General features: G+C 44.1%; 1 protein-coding gene across 3 annotated transcripts; it reads left to right on the top strand.

Annotated features, from left to right (window-relative positions):
- Window positions 1-366: 366 nt before the first annotated feature.
- LOC107203168 (UDP-glucuronosyltransferase 2A1) lies at window positions 367-16,785 on the top strand. Of its 3 annotated transcripts, XM_015624772.2 has the most exons (9): window positions 367-459; window positions 4,055-4,949; window positions 6,700-7,289; window positions 9,787-9,829; window positions 11,333-11,481; window positions 12,716-12,847; window positions 13,282-13,369; window positions 13,985-14,204; window positions 15,440-16,785. In XM_015624772.2, the coding sequence occupies exons 2-9, from the start codon at window positions 4,214-4,216 to the stop codon at window positions 15,714-15,716; spliced, it is 2,235 nt and encodes a 744-aa protein (XP_015480258.1). In that variant the 5' UTR covers window positions 367-459; window positions 4,055-4,213; the 3' UTR covers window positions 15,717-16,785. The 3 variants fall into 3 exon arrangements, with proteins under 3 accessions (XP_015480258.1, XP_015480255.1, XP_015480257.1); XM_015624769.2 differs by lacking the exons at window positions 6,700-7,289; window positions 9,787-9,829; XM_015624771.3 differs by lacking the exons at window positions 367-459; window positions 4,055-4,949; window positions 6,700-7,289; window positions 9,787-9,829 and adding an exon at window positions 10,474-10,492.
- Window positions 16,786-17,953: the final 1,168 nt, after the last annotated feature.

Consider the following 17,953-nt stretch of genomic DNA (forward strand, 5'->3'; position numbering starts at 1 on the left):
CTGCTGTCCCCCTGGGGCTGCTGTCCTCTTCTTGGGTTGGGGACAAGCAAGTGTTGCCCCTGAGCCGCTGTGGTGGGGGGATTGCCAGCAGCAGCTCATGGGATCACAGAGAGTTTTAGCAAAGCTGTGTATGGGGAACATGTTGTGTGGGTGTGGGCAGTGAGAGGTGTCCTCCCCACCCTGACACATTGGGATGTTTGCTGGGACTGTGGGGCAGAGCAGGACTGGTGGTGCTGGAGATGTCCACTGTGGCCCTGCCTGCAGGTCAGTGGCTGCTGTTTTCTCCCTGCACTCGCTCCTCCCTCCCTGCAGCTGCTGGGCTGGCAAACATTACTGCCCTCGCCTCCCTGTCCCTGCCCGTAAAAACTGCTGCCGTCACCCTCCCGTTGTCACACACGCACACGCTCCTGGTGTCACCGTCCCAGCGTCACTCTCCCAGCGCAGACCAGCAGGCCTTAGGTGAGATGGTTGTCCTGGGGTGCTCTGCCCATGCTCAGCTGCACAGAGCTGCTTGTGTGGGGGTCCTGGGTAGTGGGTTTGGGTACTTTGGGGTGCAGTCAGCACCCCTAAACTTTCCCCTGATCTAGGATCTGCTGCAATAACTCTAGGGACCCAATTCCCTGCTCCCCTGGGGTGCTGCAGCAAGAGGAGAGGTGCTTGCTCTGGGTGATGCTGGCACACTGTGGGCACCCCTACCCTTGCTGGGGCTCTGTCCCCGCAGTTGGGACCCCTGTGGGTGCAGCGATGGCCGCAGTGACCTCTGGTCTGTGCTGCGGTGCTATCACTGCCGCTCCCCAGGCAGCAACAGTGCGAGCTGATGAGGCTGCCCCGACCATTGCTGTCTGCCTGGTCTTTGCCTAACTCCTTCCTGCTGCAGCAGCAGCAAACTCTCCCACAAAACAAACCATTGGCAGGATGACTGGGTAAGTCACGGGGAAGGGCTTGCCATGGGAGCATGAACAGCAAACATGCATGAAAAGGTGGAATGGAGAGAGCAACTCCTCCTTTTTTCGGCTGGTGAGCCATTAGAAGAGTCCCATCATGGCCATGCTGATGGGATTTTCAGATTTGCCCATCACCATAGTACGAAGCTTTCTTGGGAGGTTGGACAGATCTGCAGGGAGCTGGGTAAGTCTGCTGCTGCTCCTTGCTGTAGAACTGACAAGGACAGGGTGCAGCATTTATTATTTCACCAACAATGCAGATTCCTAGCAGGGACACCAAGCTTGGCCTGAACCTTCCCTCATTTCTTTAATGTTTTGGCTTTGCAGAGTGGAAATGCTCCCATGCCAGCCACCCTGATGGCTGTTTACCTGCCAAGGTGCCCCTGCAGCATTTCAGCAGCAGTGAAGAGAGTTTGTAGAATCTTAAACTGAATCAAAAAATCCAAGTGCAATGCTATTAACCTAGCCCCTGTTTTTTTTCATCCTGTGGTAACAGTGCAGAGGTATAAAGATACAATTTATTCAAGTAAGGTGGTCATGGTGAGGCTACTTCATCTCATTAACTTTTGCTGGAGTTTCCCTATACCCTGGGGATTACAAGTCTTTTACTGAGCACACACACATGTGACTGCAGAATTGCTCAATCCTGTCACTTCTGCATGTAGGGATGAGCCAGCTTTGAAATTTTCCCAATCTAGTATCCTCCCTTCCTCTTGCCAAACTGCCCCCCCCCCCCCAAGAGAAAAAGAAAAAAAGGTAAGTTAAGACTTTTAAGTCTGCTTTCAGACCAGAAGCTGCTTTGTTGCATTAAGTGAAGGGGAAAGCACAGAGTCATTTGGTGCTTCTTCAGCGCAAAAGCTTCCCTTTTCCACCCTGGCCCCGAATTTCTGAGGTGCTGGCTGGCATCGAGGTTTCCTAGAAATCAAAGTGCCATGCACACCCCCAGGCAGCCAGCACAATGGTGAAGAGACAGACCCGTGTGTGGAAAACATGAGTTTGCATTGCCTAACTTCTGCATGAGGGCCTTAACCTTGAAAAGTCTGTTGTTTTTTAACAAGGCTGGAGGTTACATCATGGTCTGCAGCACTTCTGTCAGTAATGTTAGAGGTGTGAAATACAGGCACTTAACACCATCGACATTCTTCTGCCCCACTTCTCTCACATTTACTGGATTTTGTTCTTTAATCCTCTCAAAATTCTTATCTTCTCTGATCTGAGTAATCTGAGTATCATCTTTGGAGCTGGCCATGGAAATAAGACAAATTGAACTCTTTGGTTTCCCAAACAATTGCTCTCATTTGCTATGAAGGAATTTGATACTAAGGAGTGGGAAATAAAAAACAAGTTCCCATCTAAGTTTTTATTCAGGGAAGTGGTCACAACACCAAGCCTGAGGGAGTTCAAGAAGCATTTGGACAATGTTCTCAGGCACATGGTGTGATTTTTGGGGCTGTCCTGTGCAGGGCCAGGAGCTGGACTTCAATGATCCTTGTGGGTCCCTTCCAGCTGAGGATATTCTATGATTCTGTGATCTGCTCTAGCCCATATGAACATGGCCTTTCAATAGTTGCTGGAAAAACTTTAAGTTTCTTATAGGACTTTACAAAATAATCTAAATTAGCCTGGAAAAAAAAAATCATATTCTGTATACAAAGATCTGTAGAGAGACTGTAGTGAAATTCCTGGCTGTAAGGCCAAATTATGGTTGAAACATGTTGGCATAATAGTCCTGGATTCTGAGGGTTTAGAAAAAGCCCTGTTGAATATTATGGACAATACTTAAAAATCACTGATTTTTAATCACCTTTAGATTCCTAGGTTCTAGGTTTAGATTTCCAGGTTATTAAATACTTGCCTAGATCTCCAGAATCAAAGGCCACAGAGCCAGCACAAGTAACATCGCAACTTTTGGAAACTCACACATACAGCACCAACTTTTGAAAAGCTCTGCAAACAAACCACAAGATTCACTCTTTGTTGCTGTTGACAGTTTATAAACATATCTACCATAAAACAAACAATTTTGTTTTGCTGGGGGGTAAAAAAGTCTTTTTAACACTTTAGTCAGACACCATATTTCTTATCTCTAGGATACAAAGTCCTCCTAAGAAGCTGGCTCTGTAATAACATTATAGTATATCCTGGCAAGGGAAAGACCATCTCAACCATTAAATTCCCAGAGCATAACAAAGCAATGAATTAACACGGAATACATTCCTTGTTGCCATTATCCAGTATTTTATTACTTCCTCCTTTGGAAAAGTCCAGTTCAGAGGGTAACCTACTTAAGGTCCTTTTGTCTGATAACCAATCCTGCTGGAGCAGCCCAGGCACAGAGGAGGGGAGCAGTAAGGAAAAGCAGCAAAGTGGTTTTGCAAATCGCACCTTGCAACTCAGAGCACAATGTTTATGTACCTTGGAAGACTCTGCTAGGTAAGAAATTTTTGCTGCATAACCCAAATTGTGTTAGATCAAGTGTGTCATTATATGTGTGGGTTTTAGTTGTCATTTTGGCTCCAGGTGGTTAAAGAACTGCTTCCAGGCATGGTGTTTATATTCAAGGGACAGCTTTCCAACTGAGAGCCATCGCAGATGATTTAGGTTTTTCTCCTTAGAGGCTCAGTCCCATGTTTAGACACCCAAACTGAGCTCACAACATGACCAGGTTGGTGGTGACATGCCACAGGCAGTAGCAACGGACCCACTGTGTTAAAAGTTTTCTGGGAGCAGTTGGAAGCTACTGGTGACATATTAGAACAAACTGCATGTTATTACTGGCATTATCATCAACCAAATGATGGATTTGTTGACTTCCCTCAGCATAAGAAATATCAGCACTTTTAGCATCTCACTGTGAAAAAGGATGCCAAGTCAGCCCTGTGGCCTCTCGTTCCTTGGCCTGTCTCTGACATTGCTAATTCATGGGAAAAAATGCAAGGGATTTGTGTGAGTCTCAGGGCTGGCATCCAGGGGACTAACTCCTTTGAAAGCAGTCAGGACTGCTGTTATCCTCCTAACAAGAAAATAGAACTCCTTCAGTGGGAAGCTACCAGGGTAGAAGGCAGAAAGGGAACAACGAATCACCAAACTTCTTTTTTTTTTCTTTTCAGAGCTCAGATGAAACACAGGTTATAAAGGCAATACCTGTGCAACAGCAAAGTCTCACTTCTGCTAAGAGTGCTAGTAAAGAGCCATCAAACACAACACAGAGGTGCAGCACTCCCAACTGGAAGGGAAAATTCCCAGACTATCTAGCCCTTAACTCTGCCATGGCCATGAAAACAACAGGTTCAAAGAAATACCTCCAGCTGCTCCTTTTTCAGGTTGCTCTGCTAGGGCCTGTCTTCTGTGGGAAGATACTGGTTTGGCCAACGGAAGGTAGCCACTGGATGAACATGAATGTAATTATACAGGAGCTCATCCGCCGTGGGCACAGCTTTACCATCCTGGTATCCAACGCTACCCTCTACATTGAACCCAGACCTAAGGCCACAGAGAAGTTTGAGACCTATTATGTGCCCTTCAAGAAAGATGTTCCTGAGAACCTGATTAATGGAATAGTGGATCTGTGGCTCAACAACAGGCCAACTGTTTTGACCTTCTGGCAGTTTTATAAGGAGCTGGGAAGACTGTCCGTAGGCTGGCAGGAGATGAACAAGATGATGTGTGATGCAGTGCTGACCAACCAAGAGCTGATGGCACGTCTGCAGGGGTCTGGCTTTGACCTGATGCTGTCAGACCCTGTGACCCCCTGTGGGGAACTCGTGGCTGTCAAGCTGGGCATTCCCTTTGTCTACTCACTACGTTTCTCCCCAGCCTTCACTCTGGAAAGGCACTGTGGCAAGATCCCAACCCCACCATCCTACACGCCTGCAGCCCTGTCTGAGCTCACTGACCACATGTCTTTTGGGGAGAGAGTAAAAAACTTTGTGTCTTACCACCTGCAAGACTACGTTTTCCAGAGCTACTGGGGACATTGGGATATCTACTACAGCAAGGCCTTAGGTAAGTCTTCTGATACTTCACTTCTCATTACACAGTCTCTCCTTGTAACCTGCAGAGCTAGGAACCCACCAGGGTGGCAAAGTCAAGAGAGAGGTCAGCAAAAGTTTGTCATCATGTCCCTAAAAAGGGGCTGAGCCGCTAGCAGTCAGGGTGCTGTGCTGCTATGCCATTGCACTGAGACACGATCAGGGTCATCCCAGTTGACAAATTTGACTTTTGTCATATTTTTAGTGTGGAGTTTGATAGGACTTCCACACCATACAGGGTGCTCAGGAAGGGTGACTGCTTGCACAGAAAGCAATCAAGAATGGAGCCATTTTCCTCATCCAGAGGATCATAACAAGGAGGGGGGAGCTGGTGAATTACAAGCTGAACTTGTCACCCTCAGCAGCAATATTTAAGTGCATTGTGGCTTTGTAATAGAGACTTCACTTATGTCACTGGTCATATAAAACCAATTCTCTCTGCACAAAACAAGTTTTATTTAGAACATACCCTACCACCCACAGAGCAAACAGTGAAAACAAATCTTTCTCTGCAGGCTTTTCTTCTGGACTGTTTTGAGTGATCATGTAGAAATGTTTATTATTAATCACATGCCATTTCCACTGCCTTCTCACTGAGCTCTTCAAAAAAACCTCTTGCAAATCTCTCAGGGTTCAATTGCCTGCAAATACCTTCATGATGCGAGACTCCACAAGTACACCAAGCTGGTGTCATGTGTGCAGTACATGAGTTACCTCAGCTTGGCTCCTCACAGTCCAGTTGTTTCCATGACCCCACAGTTTTGTCCCAGAAAGGGTGCTCTAGCCAGCATGGAAACCATACCGAAAGCCTTGGATGACAACATTGCAAAACCATTGTGTAACAGCACTGGGCAGAAACCCTGTAATAATGATTTTTAGCACAGAAAAGAGAACTTACAGTATTTCTTAATTGCACATCAGGAGGGACCATATAAATAAAGCTGTTTAATAGATTTTCTGGTTCAATTTATAGTGCATAATTGGCACTTAGTGGCAGGCAGGAAGCCTGCACTATCTCCTCCTGGTCTCCTCGTATTCTGTAAGAGGCAAGTTCACATGAGGACAGTCTTATTCTGATACTGGAGTAATTTGCTGCGTAATATCATTCCCTTCAAGATGCAACTTTTTGGCTGCAGCCCCAGATCACCACTTTAAGCATGTTCTAAAGGGATGCTTAGTGGCTTTATAAAAGCAAACAGGTGCCCACATAATCAGTGAACATCTTTGCTGCCTACCCAGCTGTGTTTCAAAGAGCCAGAAGAATGAAAAAGTCACCTCTTCTACCACACAAGTAACACAGAGACTGTAGCTAGATGAGCATGAAGGATGGGATTAGGAACAGGATACAGTCCTTGCTGGACTGAGCCCCCCAGGGCTGATGGCTCTCCCTGCTGCTCCAGAGGAATCACATCTTCCAGCTTCAGCAAGGTGTTTACCACCAGAGAGTGCCAGTTGGCGCCAGTCACATTTTCAGTGCCCTAGGAAACCATGACATTAAGCATGCTATTACCCAGTGCAGGATTTCACACCACCTACCTTTGGCTCCCTGCCCTCGGGATCAAGGCAGTGTCATGCGTGCCCAGCCCAGCTTGGGAGTGCCACGTGAAGGAAGGCACAGGGGCATTGCCACACAGGGCAAGCAATGGCAGGGAAGGAGGTGGCAGCGCTGTTGCTGCTGGCCGTGTTGGGCTGCGCATCTGGAGGGAAGGTGTTGGTCTGGCCAGCTGACAACAGCCACTGGCTGAACATGGAGCACATACTACAGGAGCTTGTGGTCCGGGGCCACGAGGTGACCGTGCTGCTGCCTTCGTGCTTCCTCATCGTCAATCCCACAGAGCCCTCACCCTTCCAGTTTGAGGTGATTGAGGTGTCAATCACCAAAAAGGAGATGGCTGACTTAATGGAGGAAATTTTATATTTTTTTTTTTATGAGGAGAGAGAGCTACCTATCTGGAAAAGTGCTTACAAGATAGCTCAAAAGACATTGCAGATGAAGAACATAACCAAAATAATTTGTGATGGAGTTGTGAAGAATGAGGCACTGATGGAAAGACTGAGGGCATCAGCCTTTGATGTCTTTTTGGCAGACCCACTGTTCCCCAGTGGGGAGCTGGTTGCTGAGAAGCTGGGTATCCCCTTTGTGTACACCTTCCGGTTCTCCATGGGCAACACAGTGGAGCGGATCTGTGGAACACTCCCAGCACCTCCTTCCTATGTACCAACCACCCTAACCGGCCTAACAGATAGGATGACCTTCTGGCAAAGGCTAAAAAACTTCCTCAGCTACGCTCTCCAGGATTTCATGTTTCATTATGTTCTCTGGGCAAGCTGGGATCAATACTACAGTGACAATTTAGGTAAGTTTTTAGGCTCTCTTTCTAGAAATTATATCTGTTGTACACACAAGAGTGAATACCTAGAGATGAGAGGTTAAGGCACAAATCAGGAACAAGACAGCCCCAAATTCACTCCTTCCTTCAAAATTCCTGCATCAAGTCAAACAATCCAGGCAAGTACAAACATTGCCTGTTAATCCTGACCTGCTACAGTGGTAGAGCTACATCTGTACAGGCACTTCCAGTATATGTAAATCAGTACTAAGGCACTTGAAACAGGGCTCATTAGTCATATTCAATAGATGAATCATGACAAACACTAAGAACAGTAAAATACTATATACCCACCAAATACTACGACTTTTTCTCCCATAGTACACTTCTTACTTGCTACCTTGTCTCAAAATTAGAGACAGTATCCTCCTCAGGACCTTTAAAAGTCTGGGACATCAGATGAACCCCAATTCACAGTGATAAAAGACGCTCTGCAGAGATACGGTTCTTTGCTTTTCTGAAAGTGTATAGAAACCTCCTAGATTATAGTTGTATTTATCTGTAAGTGGTTCTTAATTTTTAAAAAAATAATAGTTGTGTAATTGTTTTCCCATTTTTGCTCTAGGTGATTATAGTAATGCTTAGGAGGAAACAGGCCAAACATATGCATTGCTAGTGGGGAGATAAAATGGGTATTTCAATACGAGACTTTAAAGCGTTTTTATTTACATTTCACTAGTAAGGTGTAATTCTGTTGAGAGAGCCAAGTTATTAAATGATCCTACTCTTAAGAGAACCTAGCTGTGTGTTGGTGTTGCTTATCATGTTATAATGACAGATACTAGGAAATCTTGTGCTGGCTGAAGCATGGTTTGGTGTCTGTTGTGTAAGCCTCAGAGCTGTTTGGATCTTGTGGTGTTTTTTTATTGTGAACTGTGGGGTTTAGCATTTAAGGCTCCATGTGCAATACCTCTTTTGTTAGACTGCATGGGCTGCATGATGGATTTGTGCTGTAAAGTTTTGATAACACAGGGATGTTTTAATTACTGCTGAGCAGTGCTTAGAGTATCAAGGCCTTTTCTGCCTCTTACCCCACCTCACTAGCAAGGGGGCTGGGGATGCACAAGAAGTTGGAAGGGGACAGAGGTAGGAGAGCTGACCCCAACTCACCCAAGGGACACCCTAGGCCATGATGATTTTGTGCTCAGCAAAATAAAAGATATGGGGCAAATGTTGTCAGGGCTGCTGTTTCTCAGGGACTCACTGGACACTGGCTGGTAGTGAACAACTGTTCTTTTTGCATCAGTTGATTTTCTTGCTTTTTTTTTTTTCCCTTTCCATTTCTGCCCCCCCCCCTTAAGTTGTCTCTGTCTCAATCCATGAGTTTTCTAAGTTTTGCCCTTCCTTTTCTCTTCCTTCTGTGGACAATATAGAGGCTCTATGGTGCCTAGCTGCCTATCAAGCTTAAACTACAATACAGGGTAAAGCCTTCTGGTCTTCACATGCTGCAAAATGCACTTTGTGGTGAGCAGATAGGAGTTACTGTAATTTTAAGACTAACTGTGGGTCTGCAAAACACTCCAGAATGGGATTTGCTGCCTGCCCAGTCCTTCCCTGTTTTTTTTCTTTTTTTGTGTTCGGACATTCCCACTTGTCATGTTTGCCAATCTTGTCACATTTGCCAGTCTAGTCATCAAACAGGTGTCACTTTTAATTGGTTGGCTCTACAGTGTTTGCACAGTGAAAAGCAGTGAACTGCTTCCAGTTCAGTCAGACTAGAGTTGTACATGGAATGCTGAGATGTTGGGGTCAAAGTTCCTCTGGCTGCTCTGTGCCTATGCATGCTGCTGCAGCACTGGTTTTTGTGGGAGGGTGGTGGTCTGGCCCACCGATGCCAGTCACTGGATCAATATGAAAGTGATTCTGCAAGAGCTCATTCTCCGGGGTCATGAAGTGACTGTGTTGGTGGCCTCAAGCAATCTGCTCATCAACTACCAGGATACCTCCTCTCCTTTCACTTTTGAAGTCCTGCAAGTCCCCTTCAGCCAGGAGACCCTGGATGCATCCATGGAAGACTTCCTCAATTTCTGGATGAATGAAGCCTCTAATCTCTTCCCCTGGGAGATCATGTGGACGATGAAAGAGCAACTGGAGGTCTTTACCAATATGTCGAAGCAGACCTGTGACACCTTGGTGATGAACTCTCACCTGATAGCAAAGCTGCAGCAGGCCAAGTTTGATGTTCTGATCGCTGACCCCCTGTCTATAGGCGGGGAGCTTGTAGCAGAAATCCTAGAGATCCCTTTTGTCTACAGCTTCCGCTTCTCTGATGGGAATGTGGTAGAGCGGCTGTGTGGTGGGCTCCCGTCCCCACCCTCCTACGTGCCTGCCAGCACAATGGGGCTGACTCACCAGATGTCCTTTATGGAAAGACTACAGAATTTCCTCTTTTACATTTTCACTGATTTATTTTTCATGAAGTTTTGGCGAGCTGAATGGGATGGGTACTACAGTAACGTCTTAGGTAGGGAAGCTGTTGACAGGTTTCTTTTCTTGCATGAGTTGTGCCTTTTGAATGCTTTGGGATCACCATGCTGTTCTCTCAAAATACTCTTTCTCAAAGGCCAGCAGAGGTGGCAATCTTGAAGTATCTTTCAGCTCTGCATAGTGCAGGGTGCTGAGTGTGAGTTCAGATTCTCAGCAATAAATGCTGTCACCTTTCCTTTTCATCCACCATTCAGGGCTTGAAACAGTCTCCTTAAACTACATACATAGCTGAAAATTTTGCTCAAACATAGTACAGCTCAGGCATGATTCAACATTTAATAAAGAGACCATTTAGTTCAATGGACTTTGAATCTTGTCCAGGGCATCTAAGTTCAGGCAGATAATGAGTGAACAGCAAACACAAGGGCATCTCTTATCTCTTCTGTCGCTGTCCAGTCTTTTTCTGCATTTGCAAAGAGGCCTTTGTGCTCTGAAAACTACTCCCTCTTCCCTGGACTGAATTTTTTAATACCACATAAAGACTTAATTACACCTTTATATCACTCTACTTGTAATGCAAACTTAATTTTCACTTCAGCAACTTTGTAACTGACTCATTGTTCTTTAACTTAAATACAAAGAAAAAATTACTGGTGCAGATTATTATACTGACCAAGTAGTAGAAGACGACACCCTACAGGTAATTTTTATCTTGCTGCTTATTTAGCTTGATTCCTGGTTGCATTAGGCTGGCTTTGGAAAACTATTTATCAATACTTCTAACCCTTTTACTCCCCAGTTTCACTTTGTGGAGAAAATACTGCAAAAACAACTTGCAACATGTACCTAAGAATATATATTTTTCCAAATGGTAAACTATAAAACATCAGATTACCATTAAATTCTTTTTTTCAGATGGATTTCTAGAAATATTGGGGTTTGCATAAAATGACATTAAAAGTATCCATGGAGTTGGCAAATTTTTCCCAGTATGTGTAAGAAGCAGCTGATCCAGTCCTTAAGAAAACTAGAGATGTCTGTACCTGTCTTTTATTGTTGTCTGAGCAGCCGCTAAATGAGTCACCATTTGAAAAATGCTACAGAACTTTGTTTAAAAACTTTCCTCCTGTCAGGCGATCATCACTTTGTCATTCATTTTTTATTGAACTAAATTTTCTGTGATTCTTCTCTTCCCCAAGTGTTCTCTGTTTTTACTACAAGCACAGGTAATAATTCAGCACCACAAGAATTGCACTTCTATATTAGATTTGAAATGCTTCTTGCTTGTATTTCTCTAAAGTAATCATGAAGGTTCAAAATCCTTTTAAGCATTGTACTCCCTTGCTCATGGCCACCAGCAAGAGCTGAACAAAGGGAAAGGAATAGATCCAGATTTGTGGATGTTTTCATTTTATGCATGGTTTGATAAACTACACTGATTGGGAGTGCCAAAAGACAAAGGTAATGCTTCTGTTTCACAATCTAGAGCAAACAAGGTCACTCCCATGCACATTGTTAATCTCTTATACCTTGTCCACAGGAAGGCCCACAACCCTGTGTGAGACGATGGGGAAAGCAGAGATTTGGTTAATCAGAACATACTGGGATTTTGAATTTCCACGCCCTTACCTGCCCAACTTTGAGTTTGTTGGAGGACTTCATTGCCAGCCTGCAAAACCATTACCAAAGGTATCCCAACTTCATTCTGCTGTTGGCTGGTTTGTTACAAAGACTGTTTCTCTCCCTGCAAGCCATGTCCTGAGAAAGCTCATTCTTAAAGATGTTCTAGTGCTGCTGGGGAGCAAGGAACTATTTAGCACCCATCCATACTTGTCCAAACTGAGGGCTGCTTTACAACCTGCAGTCTTAAAAGAGGATAGCTGATATCAGCACAGGGTAATACAGTGACTGTTTTAGGAAAAATAGCTGCTACCTCGGGGTACTTAAATGTAATTTTTTAATTCTAAGACACAGACTTGCTGCCCATGCTAACACTGAAATACCTGATGCCAGAAGGCGCTGTGACAAGACAAATTCTTTAGGTAAAATGGGGTCAAAACTTGCAGAAATAGATGAGTGATAAACGTTTTTCAACTGTATCTTAGTTTAAGACATCTTAAAGGGAGTGAAACACTGAGCATCTCCAGCCTATGCTCTGCTGTGAATTGCAGTATTCAGGTGAACTTGAAACTCCCAAATACTGAAGATGACTACATGACAAGCTCTGGTGTAGCTTATCAATCCTGTAGGAGCCTTGGAAGATATATGCCATCTTAAGTGCAAGTTGTCTACTAAAACCTTCTAACTCTCCTCCCACTCCCCTGTAGCATGGGTTGAGCTTGGGGAAAATGGATAACCATTCTCTTTGGCATGTTACTGCTCCCGTTCACATGACACTTACTAATAATAGGAACAGGAAAACCTATTGGTCTGATTTGTAGAAAATGTTTTGAGCAATGTGGTACACTGTATGAAATGAGAACTGTCTGCAAAGTGATGGTACCAACTTGGTGAATCTGTGATCAGGATGCTGAAATACCCTCTCAGGTTTCAGCAGGGCTGTATAATGCAAAGTACTTGTTCCAGGAAAATCCACAACCATGACCATGCTAGGGAGAGTGTCACAGAGAATGTACGGCCTGCTCATGATTACACCAGGATTCATTCCTGCTGCTTGAAATGTATCCTGAAACTTGCTTTCAAACAGACAAAGCATCTGTCACCTGTCTCAACTTGTCCTGCTCCTCCTTGGGGAGAAACTGACCATTTTCCACAGGGCCAAGTCTGTCAAGCCCTTCTGTCAAGAGGTACTCACACCACCATCATTCCCTTAATAAGCTGAAAAGGTTATGCTCTCTAGTCACAGAAATCTGTTTAATCTGCATTGTGTAATTACCGCTGGTATGTTTTCTGTCTCTCCTAGGAAATGGAAGAATTTGTTCAGAGCTCAGGGGAACATGGTGTCATTGTATTCACTCTTGGGTCGATGGTCCACAACCTAAGTGATGAAAGAAGTAATGTGATCGCCAAAGCCCTCAGTCAGCTTCCACAAAAGGTGAATTTCTTTTCAAGCCTAAAACAAGTTGCCTTGTTGCCTTGCTTTTTTCACTTTCATTGCTCTCTGTGAGCCTCTTATGTTCAGAGTGGCCTGTTCTTTATCTGCATCCCTGATGGATATGATACAGCCAGGAAGCTTGGCTCTCTCAGAGAGACAGACTGCCGAGTTACCTCATGGGGAGTTCTGGTGTTTCACCTCCTCTGAACCAAATGACGTGGACCTGTGTCTACAGGCCAAAATACAAAAATCACTCCATGCATTTTTTAAATTAGTACATAATAACCAATCAAAGAGTTCAACTGGAGCCAAAGCTATTTGAATTACTGGGAAAAGGTATGTGGGTTTGAGATAAAGCTCTAAAGTACATGTAATAATACAGAAAGGCATATCACATGCACCATGTTTACCACCCTATTCTTCCTTTGTTCAAGGTCCTCTGGCGGTACAAAGGGAAAAAACCAGAAACTCTGGGCTCCAACACCAGGATTTATGGCTGGATACCACAAAATGACCTGCTTGGTAAGACTGATTCTATCTGGGATGGACTGCACCCTTGGAAAAACGGTTTACTTTGTTTTTCAACCAAAATGGTTAATTCAGGCAACAGAACCATGTAGTGCTTGTGGATACACTTTATTTCACAGCTTAAGCTGCAGAACTTTGCTCTTGGGAGCCTTGGTTTCCTAAAATGCCCTGACTTACAGAGTTTGGTGGCAGCTGCCTGGAAGGGCTCAAAAACACCCAAAGGCAGGAGTAAATACCAAAGTAGAGATGTACTCCAGAGTTGGAGTTGGCTTCTGCAGTTCATCTCTAGCGCTCATTCTTCAAAATGCTTGACCTAAGCAAGGCTGAAGCATGGGGCTGTTCTGACCCTGGCACCATGTGAAAACTACAACTGCACAATAGGGGAAGGGCCAAAAAGTAACTGTGGGGTAGTCTGGAGGGACATGCTGATGCACATGTTGTGTTAAATATGACTGTGGGAAAGCTAAGCATGCAAGCTCTGCTGTTGATCCAGAGATCAGGGCTGTTCCCTTCTCTAGCAGTGCATTGTCCCCTCTATGCACTGCTCACATCCCAGTGAATGCAGTCTGCCACAGCTGCTGTAACATGCACCTCTCCTTCCCTTTCCAGGCCATCCCTTGACTAAGGCCTTTATCACACATGGTGGGACCAATGGGCTCTATGAAGCCATCTACCACGGGATCCCAATGGTTGGGATTCCCATGTTTGCTGACCAGCACGACAACATTGCTCACATGGTAGCAAAAGGAGCTGCAGTTCAGGTGGATTTCAACACAATGAAGACCCAGGACCTGGTTGATGCACTGAACACAGTCATTTACAATTCCACGTGAGTTTTGTTCTTGCCTTAATAGCCTCAGCCTAGTGTAAAATTCTGGGATGCTGATGTGAAAAATTCTGCTGGCTCTTCTAAGAATGGAAAATGCAGAAAATCTGAAGTTTGGATTTCAGATGAAAGTCATCTTTCCCTTCTGAGAATCACCATTTCTCAAAAAGGAGAGATCAGTAATTTGGTTTTCCTCATATTGCATTTTATGAGTGCTTTGAGAAAAATAGTCATTGGAAAGTTCAGAGGAGCTTTTGAGAGTTCTCTGCCAGTGTAAATCCTCTGGAGGTTCTGAATGACAGTTCTAGTTTAATTAGGTCTTAGCTGCCTATAGTCATAACAGTTCTTTCTCTGACCCCTGACTTAGCAGTATCCTTAGGTTACCATACCTATCAGTCAGGACTTAGAGGAGAAGGAAGCTGGGATCCCTTGCTAAGGATAAGACCACTGACAAGGGGATTGGAAAAATGCAGAAGTCCTCAATCTTTAGCAGCAGATCCCATCCAGTGTGAAGGACAGGTGTTCCTTCAAGTGAGAGCCTGCAAATTCCTGAAGCAAATGGACCAGCACTGATGGAGGTGTCTAGTATCTGAGGGAGTCAGCCATGGCAGAGATGATCTGTAACAACTTGGATGGCAGCTGGTACATGTGGCCTCCCCAGCCTTCCCCTTAGTTTTACTACTGAGCATGACACCATAGGGACCATTGAGTCAGTTGGGATCAGCTTTCCTTGATGTGTCCCCTCCCAATTCCTTGCACAGCCTCAGCCTCCTCGCTGGTGGGGTGGTGTGAGAGCCAGAAAAGGCCTTTGCTCTGCGTAAGCTCAGCAGTAAAGGAAACATCCCTATTGTATCGACACTGTTTCCAGCACAAATCCAAAAAATAGCCCACACCAGCTACTATGAATAAAGTTAACCCTATCCCAGCCCAAATCAACACACTCTATTATATTGGAACAAAAATGCTGCAAATGTTTCCATCTTGTTTTTTTTTAAAGGAGTATCTGGAATAATTTTAAATAACTTTTTTTTGCAAAATATTGGCTTTCTCTATTACTGTTCTTAACCCAAGTTTATGCATTCAGGAATAAATTGGACCAGTCTCAAATATAATTAAATATGACTAATAAAAATACAAGCAGGGCTGGTCCACCTTCCTCAAGAGGACTGCCAGGTGCTAAATGGTTTATTTCAGGAATAAGTGAGAAATCTCTTTGGTTTATTCCTTTTTTTCCCCAGCTATAAGGAAAATGCTCTAAAGTTATCCAAGATACAGCACGACCAGCCTGTTAAACCTCTGGACAGAGCCGTCTTCTGGATTGAATTTGTCATGCGTCACAAAGGAGCAAAGCACTTGAGACCAGCTGCTCACCATCTCACTTGGTACCAGTACCACAGCCTGGATGTTCTGGCATTCTTGTTCACCTGTACTGCCACTATTGTCCTCATTCTTTTCAAGTGCTGCCTATGTTGCTGTAGAAGATGTGGCAGGATTGCAAAGAGGAAGAAGGAATAGACACCTTGTTCCCATCAGCAGTTTTCTTTTCCTAGGCCAATTCAGCAAGGCATCTATACACATTCTTTGGTCAACAAGTTTATTGGGATATGCTTTAAGCTGGGCATATCATGAATGCACCACAACAAAGCTGCTGTTGGGCAGAGCTGCTTGCTTAGCCAGCAAATTCCTTCTGGTCTAAATAAAATTGAATTATAGTTGCTTTATCCCTTGGGACCGTGTTAGCTGATCACACATGGCCCTTGCCATGGTAATTTTTGCTCTAAGTTTTCAAATATCTCAAACATTTTGGTCTATTTAACAAATTCAGCCTTGCCCTATTTGGTACTGTGGGTCTGCAACTATGCTCCTTATTCTCTGTCCTCTCCTCTAGTGTCATGCAGGTTTGATTACTGCTTCACGACAAAAATGCCTCTCCTCCTGACAGAAAAGCTCTCTCCAGACTGGACAGTGAATCCAAGATCACAGGCTCCTAAAAAGTGTCCATCTTAAGGGCCATGATCATGAAAACTGGGAGCTGTAAGTGGTAAATGCACTGACTACTTGGGGCCTGAGGGGTGATGAGAATTCTAAGACCATCAAAGAATTACTTTCCTGAGAACAAATTCTCTTTCCCATTTGGTCTGGAATTCCTACTGCACGGGCCATCATTCTAACTGCAACATTGCAGGGGTGTGAAAACCACCTCTGTCAGGAACTTGCCCACCTTAACAGCTAATTGATAAATGCAGGGAAACTTCTTAGAGAGGGAACTTGCAAAGAGGTAACATTCTATGTGTGAACAGTGCAATAGCCACTTTCGTTGTCTGAAAAGCTGGAGAGAAAATAGTGCAGCCCTTGGGTCAGATAAGAGTGGTAGTATATGTAGTACTTCTTCAGGTCTTAAAGATGGCTGTAAAATGCTGCTAGTCCGGGCCTCCTGTTCTAGGTAAGGTTATTTCACTGCTGTGCCAGCTTACTCAAGAAAAAACCTGCTCGAATTTTAACTGATATTTTTAAATATTCTGGAATTGTTTTTGAACAGAACGTGATTATTTGTTTACATAATAAAATTCCTTACACCACATCAGCTTTTTTTTATTAGCATTGTCATGTTTCAGCATCTGCTTAAACTTCTTCACACTACAACAAGTACAAAAGCTCATCTGTTTCCAAACTAAAGAGGGGTGTACTTTCCTACAAGACTACTGCACCTCATGGCAATTTCTTGTATACTGTTCCTATGGTCCTGAAGGGATCACAACCAGGAACATGCACAGTGAACAGAAATGCCTGACACAAGGCCCCAGATCAGAAAAGGATTGCTTTAACTGTTCAGAGAGCTGGGTGGGTCTCTAGACACAGCTCCCCAAGCTGGATCACTATGAGCCCCTGTCACCCAGTTACGGAGATGTCAGAAGGCCCAGCAAGCCTCCCAGCACACTGCACAGGTATTGGTCAGTCAGGGTTAACATAAGACACTGGAAACAGGACAGGTGGGAAAAGCTGGACAAAGTGCTGCACAGTCCCTGAAAGGAGGTGCTTCATTTACATAAGCTACTCTACTAGAGAAATTATGCTTATCTAGTATTGAATTTAAAAAGTAAATAAACAAATACAAAATAACCCTGAACAAAAAAGCTCAAACAAAAACAACACCGCCTCTTCATTTTAGTCTGTATATAATGCAGAGAAATATATCAAAGTATGAGGGTGGTCTATGATGCATTTCTCCAATTAGACATAGAATGTACACTAAATCTGACAGACTGATTCTTCCAGCTAGCAGGCAATACCTCTCTGTGCACAAGAAACTGTGTTGAGGAACCCAGACACATATTCAGCCTCCTGTACTGCTTAAAGAATGCAAGCATACTTGTACATTGGAGGTCTAACTTTTTGTTTAACACATGTAGATGTTTACTGTGATTGTAGACTAAAATAAACAGCACAAATTACTGCCAGATCAAAAAACCACTTTTCCACAAATGCCACACAGTGCCCAGTCCTACCATTGCCTTTTATAAAAACAGCTGCAGCATCCAGCAGGGTAGAGCTGGAGGTGTTTAAAGCATTATTACATTACATGGATTTATTACATGAGAAGACAATGAAGGAAGTTTATGAAGTCCACCAAGGCAGTGCTAATTCTTTCAAGTTTTGGAAAGTTGGAAATTGCTAGATAAACTGAAGAACTTTCACTACAAGTTTTACTTTCTTTCTCCCCTCACAGTTTTACCATTAGCATTTAGGTTAAA

The sequence above is a fragment of the Parus major genome, chromosome 4, assembly GCF_001522545.3.
Source record: "Parus major isolate Abel chromosome 4, Parus_major1.1, whole genome shotgun sequence".
Taxonomy (NCBI): domain Eukaryota; kingdom Metazoa; phylum Chordata; class Aves; order Passeriformes; family Paridae; genus Parus; species Parus major.